This window comes from Cucurbita pepo, chromosome LG11 (assembly GCF_002806865.2).
Source record: "Cucurbita pepo subsp. pepo cultivar mu-cu-16 chromosome LG11, ASM280686v2, whole genome shotgun sequence".
In the NCBI taxonomy this organism is placed as follows: Eukaryota; Viridiplantae; Streptophyta; class Magnoliopsida; order Cucurbitales; family Cucurbitaceae; genus Cucurbita; species Cucurbita pepo.
The window spans coordinates 2626573-2641691 of record NC_036648.1 but is presented as its reverse complement, the minus strand read 5'-3'; the positions used below and the strand labels follow the sequence as shown (position 1 = coordinate 2641691).

Below are 15119 nucleotides of genomic sequence, written 5' to 3'. Positions count from 1 at the left end.
TTTTTCGTGCTAATATATATATAAATAAAAGAAAGAAAACATGTATGATAAAGATAGGAAGAGTGTAATTTAATGGTAATAAAATAAAGATAAAGGTTAAAGTGTGACATTGTTACCTAACTTTGGTAATTAAACTATAGTCTAAAAATTAATGAATGTTAGTAAAATTTGTATTTACTTTTAAATTCAAATGATTTAAGTGCACCCAATGTGAAAAAAAGCAAAAGCCACTGCAAATAATTAAAAAAAAAATGCTGGAAAATTAAAATAATTGAAGCCTTTTGTTATATTATATTCAATTAATTTTAACATAATACGAGTTGTATTATTTTAAACGGTTTTCTGTATAGATGCAGACAAATTATGGAAAATATCATAATTAAAAAAAATTATATGGATAAATTAAAATATATATATATATATTAATGATTTTATAAATATAATAAAAAGTAATATATATATATATATATATATATACTAATTAGTGATTAACGAGATAATCAATTGTTTAATTTTATAGGATTATGACACGTAAAGTCATAAAATATAATTTTATAACTCTAAATTGAAAGGTTCAAACCCGAATTTTAAGAAAGATTAAAATTATATAAAATAAATTATAAAACATTTTAAAATTATATAATGGATTAATTAGGTGGTAATCCGTATATTAGGGAATGTGTTTATGTTAATTATAATATATATATTTATATACGAGAAAATACAAAATATTTGGACAAAAAGTCAGTATCAGTTTCGTAAATTTAGGCGCGAAAAAGATGGGCCCACCACCCCAGACAGCAGCTCCTTCTGATTCTGACATAGGACACGTGTCAGCATGGGACGAGAAAAACAGGAACCCGGTACGTTTGGCTCCTCTTCGTGTTTAAATTACAATTCTAACCCTCTTCTACTAATTAATTTACCCCATCGTGCCCCCTGTTTCGCACGTGACGCTTGAGTTGAGACTGGCATTTCAAAATTTATCGCCACGTATTATTATATTAATTAATGCAATTCCTAAATTTGAAAAAGATTTCCAAATTATTTTTGAAGGAAAATAAAGGAAATACACAAAATAGTTAATTTACCATTTTAATTACTATAATTTTCGTTTTACAATATTTTATTCAATCCTCGAATGTTCAGACATTTTATTTTATTCCAATAACGTCCTCCTCCTTCTCTCGCCACTTTATGACACGAGTCGTATGGGAAGACTCATCAGTACGATTTTTAGTGGGGTATGGGTAAAATACGGGCTTTGAATCGAAAAGACCTAACAAAATAAACCTTTATCTCAGATTGGAGATGCTAACAGTGTGGAATGTAAATCAAAGTCTCGAAGGAATTGCTTCCACATTTGATTCAATAATCAAAACGTTTATTATTACATGTATCTCAATATTTCAATTCCTTCCCTGAGATCCCTTGTTTTCCCCTCTCGCTCTAAGAATCACGCTCTCATCCTTCTAAACGCCTTGCAATTGAACTCCAAGCTCCATATCATAAGTAAAGCAAACCCTAATGATTGTTCGACTCTCGTGTTCGAGTAATAGTTTCACCGAACAACATTCACGTATATATATATATATATATATATACTTGGAAGAATTTTTTTTTTCTTAATACGATTTAAAGAAATTAGTAAGGGAAAAAAAAGAAAGAAAAGAAAGTGTGTTGGGTCGGGTCGGGTCGGGTCGGGTCCGGAGAGAAGGAAGCGATGGCTTCTCTAACCTGTCTTCTTCTGTGCATCCGAGAGAGAGAGGTTTTGTGGTTGTGATTCCTTATATGTCCATTCCCCATCTTCCTTCTTTAACCTAAAAAGGAACGCCCTTTTCATCCCCTTCATAGCCTCCTTCTCTATTCCGCCAGTCTTTTCAGGCCCCATCTTCCACAACTCAGCTCCACGCTAAACAACCATACACATTACACTCTACAAGAACAAGAACAAGAACAAGCCCCTCTGCTACCCAATACCCTTTTTGTTCTTATTCCCTTCAAAATCCAACCGCAATCCATAATCGCCCGCTTCTGCCTTCTGCCCTCTGTTTTTCGCAGTCCAAAACAGAGAAAAGGGGTTTCTGATGGCGCCTTATTATCTTAGAACTCATCGGAATCGGAGCCACCGCCGCGGTGCCTCCGATGGGTTGCCGTTTATCAGCGATGAATGCTTGATTGAAATGGTTAAGAAGGAAACCCATCACTTGCCCCTTGATGGGTACCTCGGGAAGTTCCACAGCGGCGACTTGGATGTCCGAGCAAGAACAGAGGCCGTCGATTGGATTAAAAAGGTGTGTATTGGTCTTGATTCGAAGATTTTCGAAGTTTATTTCTTCTGTTCTTCATTGATCAAAGCTTAATATCCAAACCCATTTCTTCATTTTTCTTGATCAACAGGTGAGTACTCATTTCAGATTTGGACCTCTCTGTATATACTTAGCCGTAAACTACTTGGATCGCTTCCTTTCTGCTTATGATCTACCCGTAAGGACGACGATCGTCTTCGGTTAATTCATCGTATCGATACGATTCGATGTCTAATTGTTGTTGTGCCATTTGCAGAAAGGCAAAGCTTGGACAATGCAGCTGCTTGCTGTGGCATGTATGTCCCTTGCAGCTAAATTGGAGGAGACAGAAGTCCCTCTCTCGTTGGATTTACAGGTTCGACGATTGTTTCGATACTCGTTTGATCGAAAACGATTCACATTTCGCTAATAACAATCGGATTCAATCACAGGTGGGTGGATCAAAGTTTGTGTTTGAAGCAAGAACCATTGAAAGAATGGAGCTTTTAGTGTTGACAACATTGGGATGGAGAATGCAAGCAGTTACACCTTTCTCGTTTATCGATCATTACCTTCAAAAGATCCACGACGACGAATTCTCTCTCGAAATGTCAATCGGGCAATCGAGTCATCTACTCTTGAACATTATACATGGTGCTATTTCGTTCTTGAACGTAATCGTTGTTGTGTCGATGAGTTTCGAAATGGTTTTGATCGATCTTTCTTATAGGTATCGAGTTCTTGGAATTCAAACCGTCGGAGATTGCAGCAGCTGTGGCGATATCGGTCGCGGGGGAAGCTCAATCAGTGGACCCTGATAGAGCAATTCATCTCCTAATTCAGCAGCTCCAAATGGTAATAATATAGATAAGAAGTTGATAGTTTGTGGAACATGATCATAATCTGATGCATACATTTATGTGCAGGAAAGAGTTCTTAAATGTCTTAAGTTAATCGATGACATGTTCGTCTGCCGGGGTGGGTCAGGGAAGGGCTCGAGAGCATCGATGTCGTCGGAGCGACGGAGCCCGAGCGGGGTGTTGGAGGTGACATGCTTGAGCTATACAAGCAATGATACAGCAGTTGGGTCATGTGCTAACTCAGATGCTACAAAGAGGAGGAGATTGAACAGACCCTGTGAAGTAAATTTTTGATGTGGTAATTTTAAAATAACAGCGGTAATTTTAAAGGAAGGGGAGGAGGAAGTGGTAAGTGTTTGATTTTGAGATACACTTTCTTCTACGTGGCTAATTTGTATTGGTTGAGACCGAAAAAGGAAAAACAAAGAAATAAAAAAAAAAAAAAAGTGAAATTGTCTATTTTTTTTAATATAAATTATGGAATTATTTAATATATATTTTGTTGAGTCATTTAAATAGTGTTTTGTAAACGCACTATGGGCAGAGTTGTGTTGACAATTAAATTTTAAATTTTAAATTTTAAAAAAAGTGAAGGAAAAAATATTTTTTGTTTTTTTCGCATGGAGCAATAAATTTGGTGTGAAAACCTTTTCCTAATAGATGTTGGATGATGAAAGTTCCACATCGGCTAATTTAGAGAATGATCGTGAGTTTATAAATAAAGAATACTCTCTCCATTAGTACGAGTCATTTTGGGGAAGCCCAAAGCAAAGCCATGAGAGCTTATCCTCAAAGTGAACAATATCATACCATTGTGGAAAGTCGTGTTCGTCTAATATGGTATTAGAGTCATGCCCTAAACTTAGTCGTGCTAATAGATTGGTAAATTCTCAAATGTCGAACAAAGAACTCCAATCAAGCCTCCTCGAAGGTACGAAGGCAGTAAAAAATGACCAAGACTCCAAAGGAGTCGAGCCTCGATTAAGGGGAGGCATGCTTTGTTCGAGGGGAGGTGTTGGATGATGAAAATAAATGACCAAGACTCCAAAGGAGTCGAGCCTTGATTAAGGGGAGGCGTGCTTTGTTCGAAGGGAAGTGTTGGATGATGAAATTTATAAACAAATAATACTCTCTTCATTGGTACGAGACTCTTTTTGGGAAAGCCCAAAGCAAAGCGATAGTCGTGTTTGTCTAACCATAGATACACTTTTATAGACAAAGAATACTGAGGTTAATACGGGTCAAAGTGAACAATATCTATTAGGCTCATCACACTTTCTCTCTCTAAATTTAGAGAGAATAATGATATCATCTTTTTGTATGGCAATATAGACAATTTTACTGAGTTGGTGATTCACTGTCATTTTATGTTTATCTTACCCACTTTTACCCCTCAATGTTTATCGAGTGAGTTTAGTTGGGCCGATATTGGGTACTAATATAACATGGGCTTATGTAGGCCCACATAAAATGGGCTGGGCTTTACCCGACTGGTTTTACTCTTGAAGTTGGCCCGTATGAATAAATGGGCCGTTGGGCTAAACCAATGAAGATATGATAGCCCAACCGACGAATTATTGTGTTTTCTTTAATAATAATAAATATAAAAAAAAAAAAATGAAGAAGAAGGAAAAGCAGAAACAGAAAGTACGGCCGTTACTTCCAGTGCCGGCTAGCTAGTCTTCCGCGATGGGCGCTAGTACGTGGTCCCCACCTAATTTCTTTTGATTTAATTTAATTTTAATTTAATTATATAAATTCCCCCCTCGCGTGCACTCTCTCCGCATTAAATTATAGTTTGACCAAAAAATCCTTCCCTATGGAAGTCCGAGCCTAAGCGTGCTGCAATGCATGCGCCTACCACTCCCACTCCCACTCCCTGCTACTAGATCCCAACCCCGATTCCCTCACCCAACTGTTTCCTCAACACTCCCCCTTCCCCAATCCTCTTCCGCCACCTGTCCACCCCTCACTATAATTAAAACAAAACTTACCTATTCAATGTAAAAAACATCAAATTTACTGTTCAACCGTGGGTGCCGTTAATGGGTTTCAAGAGAGAGAAATGGCGTCTGAGATAAGACGGCATGTCCATCAAAAAGTCGCCACCCGCGTGAGTGACTTTTCAATTTCTTTTTTTAATTAATTTATTAATTATTTTTTAATTTTCTAAAATTATTGAGTGGACACTGTTGTGAAGATTTTGTGGTCGGAAACACCAAGATTTTCTTCCCACTTTTTTTATTATTTTCCTTTCTAACGAGACTAATTTATTAAATTAATTAATTATTTCCAAATTACTCCCTTGCCCTTCCACTTCTTCCTTTTCTTATTTATTTTATTTTCCACGTGTATTATTATTTCTCCCATAAAAACAAATTAGTATTTATTTTCTCTTTGAATCGGTGAAATTCCATCATATAATAACCCATTATTCATCCAGTTGAAAATTACAAATATTTTTTAATAAACTCGTGCTTTTAACTTTGAATACAATCGATAGTCAACATATTTGACTTTTTAATATCTAATTCTTTAGATATAATGATCGATAATTAATGTATGCATGATTATTATTTATTCGACATTTTCTTATTTAAATTTAATGGGTCGATGATATTTAGTATCTTAAGACTAGGTAAAAGGTCAATTATTGATTTAAAATAAATAATAATAATAATAAGAGATGTTTCAAATTAGTAGGACGATGATCTCACAATTAAAAGCCTTAATTCCACCGTTAATTATAGTGTTGGTGGGCCCCACAACTTGCTTTATTTATTTATTTTTCCCATTTCTTTTTGCTTCCAATCCCCACCCATATCATATTCACATCCCAACTTCACCCACCAATGTACGGATGGGTTTGCACGCGCTCATAATTTTTACGTGGCTTTGTTGCGTTTTACTTTTTACCCTTTTTATTATTATTATTATTATTATTATTAACCTGATAATTTGTTACAGGTGGATAATGCTGACGTGTAAAAGCTTTTTTATTTATTTTTTCTTGGGTGGACAAAAAAGTTATTATATTATTATTATTTTTTGGCTTTATTAATGCTGGTTTTGCCTAATTTAATAACCTGCTTTTCTTTTCCTTTTACTTTCAAAAACCTCACGCACTTCGATTCATTATCGCTAATGCTCCTTTCTTTCACACTCTTTATTATCAATTATTACTTTCTTTTTCATTTTCTTACTCCCTCTCGAGTATTTTTTTCCCTTTTTCTAAAAAAAAAAAAAAAAAAAAAAAAAAAAAAAACCCTTTTTTTTTTTATTATATATACTTTACTAATCCACACAAAATTCAAATTTTACTAGTAAATATTTTAATATTAAGTTTTGCGTGTGTATTACCTACCCATCACGTGATTGATTGGTAACATTAAGGTCACTCGTGTAGCTAATTATCAGACGTTGTCATGATCGATAATTCCGTTGGGTTGATGACGATGACATCTTTTCATGAAGATACTCATGTTGTTAGGATTGATACCAGTTGTTACCTCTGATACTATATTAGACGAACACGACTCTCCACAATGGTATGATATTGTCCACACTTTGAGTATAAGCTCTCATGGCTTTGTTCGACATTTGAGAATTTACCAATCTATTGACACGACTCTGATACCATGTTGTTAGCTTTGATACCATGTTAGACGAACACGACTCTCCACAATGATATGATATTGTCCATTTTGAGTATAAGCTTTCGTCGGGTTTGCTTTGAGCTTCCCCAAAAGGCCTCGTTCCAATGGAGAGAGTATTATTTGTTTATAAACCCACGATCATTCCCTAAATTAGCTGATGTGAGACTTTCATCATCCAACAACTCGAACTATAGATATCCATTTGTAGTTGAAGTTGATATAACGATCCTCGTAACCGAGTTCTTTGTGATCTAGCTCGATACAATTTATTTTTTATTTTTTATTAATGAATAAAAAGTGGGGAGTGGAACTGTTGAGGGTTGACTTCAGAATTAAGTGGCATTGGTTAATGGAATTATATTAAGTTTTTTAGATTTATTTATTTTATGGTTATTATTTATTATTATTTTTTGGTATTTTCAGTCCGAATATCTCGGGTCGGCATGATTAAGACCGTGCTTCCATCTAAACCCAATGTCAAATGCCTAATAATTATGTTTGAAAATTAATTAAAAAGTAATCCATTCTTACCCTCCTTAACTTTACTGTTTTAATTTAAAATTCTAATAAAAAATGTCAATATGTAAAATTTATTTATTTATATTCAGTTTTAATATATAATTCTAAATTAAATAAATTATTTAAATCATATTTTTCTAATTTTTCTAAGCGGCAAAAAATATAAATAGAAAAAAAAAATGTAAAATTAAATTAAATTGATGAGATTATGGCCTAGCGACTGTCATAGTTTGCATATTACCTGGAAAATCATGAGCATGCCATCCGCACGTGTTTGATGATGGGAATTAATTTAATTTAATTTATTTTATTTTATTTATTCCTTTTTCGACCTCAAATCAATGGAACTAATTTCGAAAATGATGTCTTCCAAATAAAGCAAAAGAAAAGCTTTCAAATCATTTAACACTTGTGAAGGAAGTTTATTATTACTCAAAAATAATTTCAATTATTTATTTATTTATTTATAATTTTAATTCCCTCTTTGTTTCTTTTTCTTTTATTTTTTAAAATAAAATTTAAAAAAAAAAAAGAAAAAAAAAGCTTTGGAAGCGTGAATGTTGTTGTTGGAGAATCCACAACCAAATTGGCTCCACGGCCGTATGTCCCACGCGCCCCACCATACCTAAGCCAACTTTTTTTTTTTTTAATTAAAAAAACACCAACCTGCTTACGTGTCACACGTTTCCACTTCCTTTTCTTTTTTAATTACTTATTGACTTTATAATTAAACATTAAATTACAGTTTTAATCATATAATTGAAATAATATTATTTTATAAATTCAAAAATTATGCCGACAATTTTAATTTACAAGAATATGTCTAAAATATAATAAAGTCTTTAAACATTATTATATTGTTAAAAATTATTGTGGGTCCCATATTGATTATTAATTTATTTCATATTCATACAAAACAATTTACATTAATGCCAATAGCCGCATTATATTATACATTATGATATTGCAAATGTAACGCATATTAATCCGATCTTATTTTAAAATTTAAAATGCTGCTTTCACAGCATGGCTTCTCATTCCACGTTATAATGGAATTTTATTATTAATTTATCCCTTTTTTAATTAAAAATTTATTAAATGTGAAGTGACGTGGAAGCCGCATTCACCAATCACCGTATTAGATGGATAAAATAGAATTTTAAATTTTAATTCTAAATGCAATAATTGAATTAAGTTTATTTATTTATAAAAAATCATATTCTAAATGGATTAGATTATTACTCTGAGATTGTAAGGAATAAATTGATTCAATGCACCATGAAAATAAATGAATTTATATTTTTTAATTGATTGAAAATTATTAATTATTATTTTTTCCCTCGATTATCGTAAGAACGAACCCACAAAAGTACAAACAAACACGTTCACGTGCTCGTGGTAAATTGAAAATACATTATTTTTTTAGACAGCGTTCCAATTAGTAGTACATTTATGTCATTTTTAATTTCATATCATATTATCTCGAAATTTAAACATTTTTTTAATTAAAAATAACTTTTGGACCAAAGTTATCAAGATAAATATAATTGCATTCAAATTGAAAGGAACGGACATAAAAGAAACCAAATGATGTTGATTTGACATTTGAGATATTAAATATATCAATCCCTCGCATTGGAGAAAATATTTCTTTTTATGTTTGTGGGCACGTACCAGTGTTATTTAACTATCAAAATTTAATTATTTTAAATATTAGTAATACGATAAATAAACCATAGGCTATATTTATTATTTTAAAAAAATGAAATTAATAGAAAAATACTTTATTAAATATTTATTTTACGGAACCATTGATCGTTACATACCCTCACATCACATCATCCAAAAGTACCAAACATCACAGCCCATGAAAAAGGGCTGAGTGTGGGAAAAGACGTAATTGCCCCCATGATTCTGAAAGTGAGCAAGGCATGGACGGCGACAAAATGGGAAAAACATATGATTGGTCAACAGTATCGTGGGGTGGGACCCACGTTATCTAAGTTGAACGGTCAAGGTACAAATGATTAATGTTGATGCAAAACATAGGATTCCAGCCCTTCTTTTTATTCTGAGTAATGAACTTTCTAATTTTCTGGTCTTTAATGGCTTCCGGCGACTGCTTTTGCAAAGCCAAATTTCCCCTTTGAATCATTGTTGCCATTGGCTGGTCATAAAGATGAGAAGAATGATCAATGAATCAGAAAATTTTAGTCTCTTTTCATACCTAATTCTTTTTGTATTCGATTCGTGGGGTTCGTTGCAACATGAACGTACATTATTTTGTCGACCTTTAAATCTTATCTACAGTTCGATTTATTTACTTTCAATGCGAGATTCCGTATCGATTGAGAGGACAACAAAACATTTTTATAAAATAGCATTTGAGTTAGATATTAGATGATGTGTCAGTAAGAATGTTGGGTCCGGGATAACAAAACATTGGGTTCTTGGGTCTTGGATTTGATGGGTTGGTCAAATCAAACCAGGGTTCGAGTAGTTTTGACCAGACCCGAACCCTGCGTCTCGGACGTCATCAAAAAACGAACCACGATGGGCACTTGGAACCACGGCCCACCCGGCCCAATTCCCACGGGCTTTCCATTTAATTAAATTTTTATTAGGGACGTAATTGGTAATGTTACCGCAGTTCCATCATTGTACACTTATACCTTGCGTGCGCCCGCCGCGCACGTACGAGCGGGCCTTCTGCTTTTTTTAATTTATTTATTTTTATGGGTTTATTTAATTTGAGGGAAATGTAATTTAATTGCAAATTTGCAATTAATGTTATTATTATTATTATTTGTGTGAAATTGAATTCTATATATAATTTCAGGCTCCGTGCAATCTACAAGTTTCGCCTTTGACTGTATTCATTGTTTCGCCTTCTTCTTTCTCCGTCACGCTCTTTCAGTACTGTGTACGATCTGTGAAATTTCTCAGCTCAGCTACCTTCCTTCGCTCTCTCCACGGTTCTTCAGGGGATTTCGTTTTCGTGAGTAATTTTTATCTCTACCTTCCTTCCTCCTTTGATTTCTTTCTTTTTCTCGCCGGCGATGTACTGTAATTTGCTTTCTTAACTTTGTTATTTTGAATCCTATCTCTGAATCCATGCTTGACGAACCCGAACATGATCTTGTTTATCTTCTTCTTATTCTTCTTAGTCTGCAACTTCATGATCTGTGATTCTGCTATGCTGCTGTACCTGTCTTTACACTCTTTTCTTTGATAACGCCTCTCTGGCTTTTGAAGGGACAAATTGAATTTAATTGCTTCAGGTCGCCTGCGTTTTTTGTTTTGTTGTTGTACTGCTTTGGTTTATGATGTTCGTGCACGTCTCTTGTCTATGGAGTCACTTGGAATATTTCGTTAATTTTTATTGTGAAGATATTTGTCGTGGTTGAATTGGTTTCAGTTATGAAGACGATAAAATTTTGAGTTCCGTGTATGGCGTTTTTTTCTCTGCGCCTTGTGTTTGAATATGACTAGAATCTTGTTTTTATGGAGTTGAGCGGTGTTTCTAATGGTGTAATGAAATAAAAATTTGCAGGAGTTTTGAATTGTTGTTGACGGAGCTAATTTGTGGAGATCAGGTTGAAACAGCATGCGGTGGTGTTTGAGTCTCTCAGTCGACGTTTTTCGCAAAGTCGTTTCGTTGAACTTATACTGTAGAGTTATTCTGTAATTCTTCTCCGATCGTAGATCGATTCTTCTCTTTCCTTCGTCATATTCTTATAAAGCTATCATCCATGGGATCCAACTTTCTCGTCGTAGTTCCTTGTTATGTCCGCCAGATTAGTTGAAATTTTAATTTGTTTCTTTTCACCTTCCTTCGCTTTGAGAAATCCATTTTAGTATCCTACTTCCAGTTTTCAGTCTTATTTCTTTCAATTACGCTTGAAGAAGGTGATTTACCTAGTTTAGTTGGCTGTGAATCTCATTCGATCGTGGTAGACGGACATTTACTCTGTTTCTTTCTGGACAATTGTGCTATTACTCGTATTGAAGGGCTAGGGTAGTAGTTATGGTGTGCCAAGCAGCTAGTCAAACAAGATTTCGAGCATTGAAACATGAAAATGGGATTGCTGGAAGTTCCACCATAATAGTTAGAGTCATAGCATGCTTTCAACCTCTCCAGGATTGTCAGGTTCGTATTTAAATTCTTAAATGCGGTCTTTATGGTTAATACGATCTTGAATGAACATTATTGGAGGAACTACCTGTTTACGTTTGAACTCATGCCCTTTTTTTTTTACTTTTTTCAGGCTGAGTACTTTCGTCATTTGCTGAAACCAGTCACGTAGATAGATTCTGTATTCTTGCGTTCATATTAAGCTGGCGTCTTTTGTTATTTTTCTTAATCCTAAGAGATACGGAAACTGCAATCACTAGTTTACAACACCCTCTTTCTGGTATGTTTTACTCGTCCATCATTGTTTGTCCTTTCCCACTGTCATGCTCCATTTTTCAGATACTTAACCGTTGTTAATGCTGTCATCCATCTAGGTGAAACTAAATTGTTTTGATTGGATGGGAGAAGCTTGGGAAGCCGGACGTCCTCCTAAGCTTCTTTTTCATTGGCAACCATCTCTGTTAAATTCTTTTGGTACTGTACCGAATCTGGGCCAATCTAATCCCACTTCTTCAAGTATTGGCCACAATATGGTCATAACGAATGGATCTTACCCAGGAAACTCAGCATTGAAGGTCCCTCAGTCCCAGGCAGGCCTAATGAATGAACCGTGTAATTGGTTTGATTGCTTTGGGCCTTCACCTCAAGCAACTTTACCTGTTAAGAGTCCTATTTACCATGATAAACTAGCGGCTCTAACTAAAGGACTTTCGAAGGAGGCTCTGGCACCTCTTTCTAGCTCTGGAGCTCAGCCGAAGGAATTTCTTGTCATTGATCAATCTGCAGATAAAACAACTTTGGTTTTATGTTCTGGAGTTGGTGGTCCTGTCCAGTTACTTACTTCATTGAGTCCACAACCTACTGCTCCTTGTAAATTCAATGGAGAAGATACAGGGAAGAAACGTGATTTCATTTATGACTCGAAACTAGTTTTGTCAAATGATTTTTCTGGGAACCATGTGAGTGAGGAGCAGAGTGAGATGCAAGAAGACACAGAAGAACTCAATGCTCTCCTCTACTCAGAGGATGAAAGTGAATTTGATGAGGATGATGATGATGAAGTTACAAGCACTGGTCATTCACCGAGCACAATGACGACTAAAGATCAACAGTATGACTGTGAGGAAAAGAACGAAGAAGTTGCTAGCTCTGCAGGTTCAACTAAGAAACGTAAAATCGATAGAGTTTATGATGTAATGTCACTAATGGACACTGCAAGTTCACTAATGCCTCGAAGATCCTCCGAGTACGAAGACGACGCTGAATCTAGCTGTGGAAACGAAGGAAGTCGGGATATGGAGGATGTGGATTCCTCATGTATCAACAACAAAAAGATGAGAAAAGAGAAAATACGCGAAACCGTCGGCATCCTCGAGGGTTTAATTCCTAATGGGAAAGGCAAAGAGGCCATTGTTGTTCTAGACAAGGCAATTCAGTACTTAAAAGCATTGAGATTGAAGGCAGAGGCTGCATTTGGGGTCAATGCATGCTGCTGAGAATATGTATGTGAATAGGACGGGTTCAATTGTAGTATGTCTATGTTTTTTACATGTTATTTTGATAGGAAAACAACGCTGGACCGACCACCACGTTGAATAAGTTAGGGAAACTTCATGCATTGGTTAGAAATGAACCGAAGATTGGGTTTAAAAGGTGGAGAAGAAAGAAGAAACAAATACACAACTCCCCCACCTGAACAAGTGGAAATGGTGGGGTTGAAAAGAGGGGTCCCTAATAAAGAAACGCACGCCCTTGTTCACTAGGGGGGGGCCCCCCTCCCCGCCCCTCTCCGCCCTGCCTTTTTCTAATGCCACTTCCAGTGGAGTTTGCTGAATTTGCAGGAGGTCATGAATCAGTCAAAGGCTTTCCACCTTCCACCTTCCGCCTGGCAGCTTTATTAGAACTATTGGGAGTTTGTTTCTTCCTTTGTGGAGGAAGGAGGAAGAAAGAAGAAAGGTTAGCCAAAATTAGTTATGCGTTTGTTTGTTTGGGTTTGGTTGTGAGTTATAATTGTAGGGTTGGTGTGTGTATGTATGTAGAAGCGTCGCATGCAAGCATTTATGATAATGAGAGCGATGTTTTTTTGTACTTTATTATTATTATTATTTGTCTTTAAGCGTAAACAATAGAAAGAAAGAAAAAAAGAAAGATTTAATCTGTTTGTGTTGGAGATGATGATGTGTACAGTAGAGAGAGAGAGAGAGGGGGGGACCACCGGGAGAAGGGAGGAAAAGAAGGAAGAGAGTTAGTGCATTATTAAGGATGTGGGTAATGGCATCTGAATCTGCATGTGATGTGGCACGCGTGTGAGATTTGAATGGTTGCGAGTTGATCTCTGCTTATGATTGTGATATATGCTTTTATGGGTTAGGTTCTTTTATATCGAAGTCATGGAATCCCAAATTCCCAATTTACCCTCCCTCCTCTTGCTTTCTTTTACATCTACGTATAGTTTTAACTTGGGATGGGTGAGGGCTTTAATGAGATTTTCTTTCCTCTTCTTTTTCTTTTAGATTTGAGGTAATATTAGTACTAGGCTAGCTATTTTATCTCTTATTATTTATTTTTTATAATCTCAAAACTTTAGAATTTTATTATTTGTTTTTAATTAAAGATAAAAGGTCTAGACGAAGACACGCAAAAGATATTGTAGGTATATACGTCAACATTAGTATAATTGATAGATAGGGGAATCCCCGGTGGTAAGGAATCAAAATAGAATCCAAGGGGCTTGTAGAATGTAGAAAATAAGACTAACCTTTCGATTCAAGTATTAGAAATAGAATACTTTGGTTTAGACCGATAAGGAAGGGCTTTTCTTTTGTAACTATCTAATCCCCCGGTCAATGGCCTGATTAAGGAAATTGTTGAAGACAGAGGGGAGAAATGAATCCAAGGCTTTGCCTGTAGGATCATCTTTACTTTCTAACTAAGACTGTTTTCTACTAATTCAATCGTCAGAGGGGAAGACCTTCACCCTAGGCTTGAGCCTTTAAAGGTATAAGCTGTGATGTGATAGGCACGAAGTCAAGCAACCTATGAGTAAGTACTCCCGGTCTATACTTTGACTAGGTTTTCTATCCCTAAAGAGAATAAGCATCTTATTACAGATAAAACTACGTTTAAGAAAGAACAATCATATTCTGTCTAGAAAACTGAAAGGAATTTTGTTTTCTGAGTTCACATAATTAATATCATTATCTCAATATATTAAAAAGAAAAAAAGAAAAGAAAAGAAAAAAGGTATACACGCAAGTCATAGGTGATTGTGTTGGAGGTTGTATATAGTCATTTTTAGCAGCCCAGCCCAATAACAGAAAAAAAACATAATTGAGCAGCCCAGCCCAGCCCAGCCCAGCCCAGCCCACATTAAAGTCCTACGATCTCTTGGTGGTTCCATAGCTAAGCTGGAGTGGTTTAGGGCTTCGGTCCATGTTCTGGAAGAAGTGTTTGTGGAGACTCAGGGCCCAAATATTTCATTCTCCAGGCCCAAATCACAGCCTTGGTCGAAGGGGAAATGGGCTGGGGCTTCATGGGCTTCATGGGCTGGGCTCTGAAAAAAAGAAGGTGGGGGTGGGTGGAGGGAAATGGAAGTGAAGGTGAGAGAGGTGAGGAAAGAGAGTCAGAAAAGAGAGACAGAAAGAGAAGGAGACAGAGAGTC

At 35.5% G+C, this 15119-nt stretch overlaps 2 protein-coding genes across 3 annotated transcripts; both read left to right on the top strand.

Moving 5' to 3' along the window:
- Positions 1-1792: 1792 nt before the first annotated feature.
- Positions 1793-3583, top strand: LOC111805808 (cyclin-D2-1-like). Of its 2 annotated transcripts, XM_023691041.1 has the most exons (6): positions 1793-2294; positions 2401-2487; positions 2566-2664; positions 2741-2942; positions 3019-3143; positions 3215-3583. In XM_023691041.1, the coding sequence occupies exons 1-6, from the start codon at positions 2088-2090 to the stop codon at positions 3440-3442; spliced, it is 948 nt and encodes a 315-aa protein (XP_023546809.1). In that variant the 5' UTR covers positions 1793-2087; the 3' UTR covers positions 3443-3583. The 2 variants fall into 2 exon arrangements, with proteins under 2 accessions (XP_023546809.1, XP_023546810.1); XM_023691042.1 differs by lacking the exon at positions 2401-2487.
- A 6585-nt stretch (positions 3584-10168) lies between these two features.
- Positions 10169-13551, top strand: LOC111805377 (transcription factor bHLH143-like). Its single transcript, XM_023690439.1, has 4 exons — positions 10169-10321; positions 10877-11473; positions 11592-11738; positions 11833-13551. The coding sequence occupies exon 4, from the start codon at positions 11857-11859 to the stop codon at positions 12952-12954; it is 1098 nt and encodes a 365-aa protein (XP_023546207.1). The 5' UTR covers positions 10169-10321; positions 10877-11473; positions 11592-11738; positions 11833-11856; the 3' UTR covers positions 12955-13551.
- The last annotated feature ends 1568 nt before the right edge of the window (positions 13552-15119 follow it).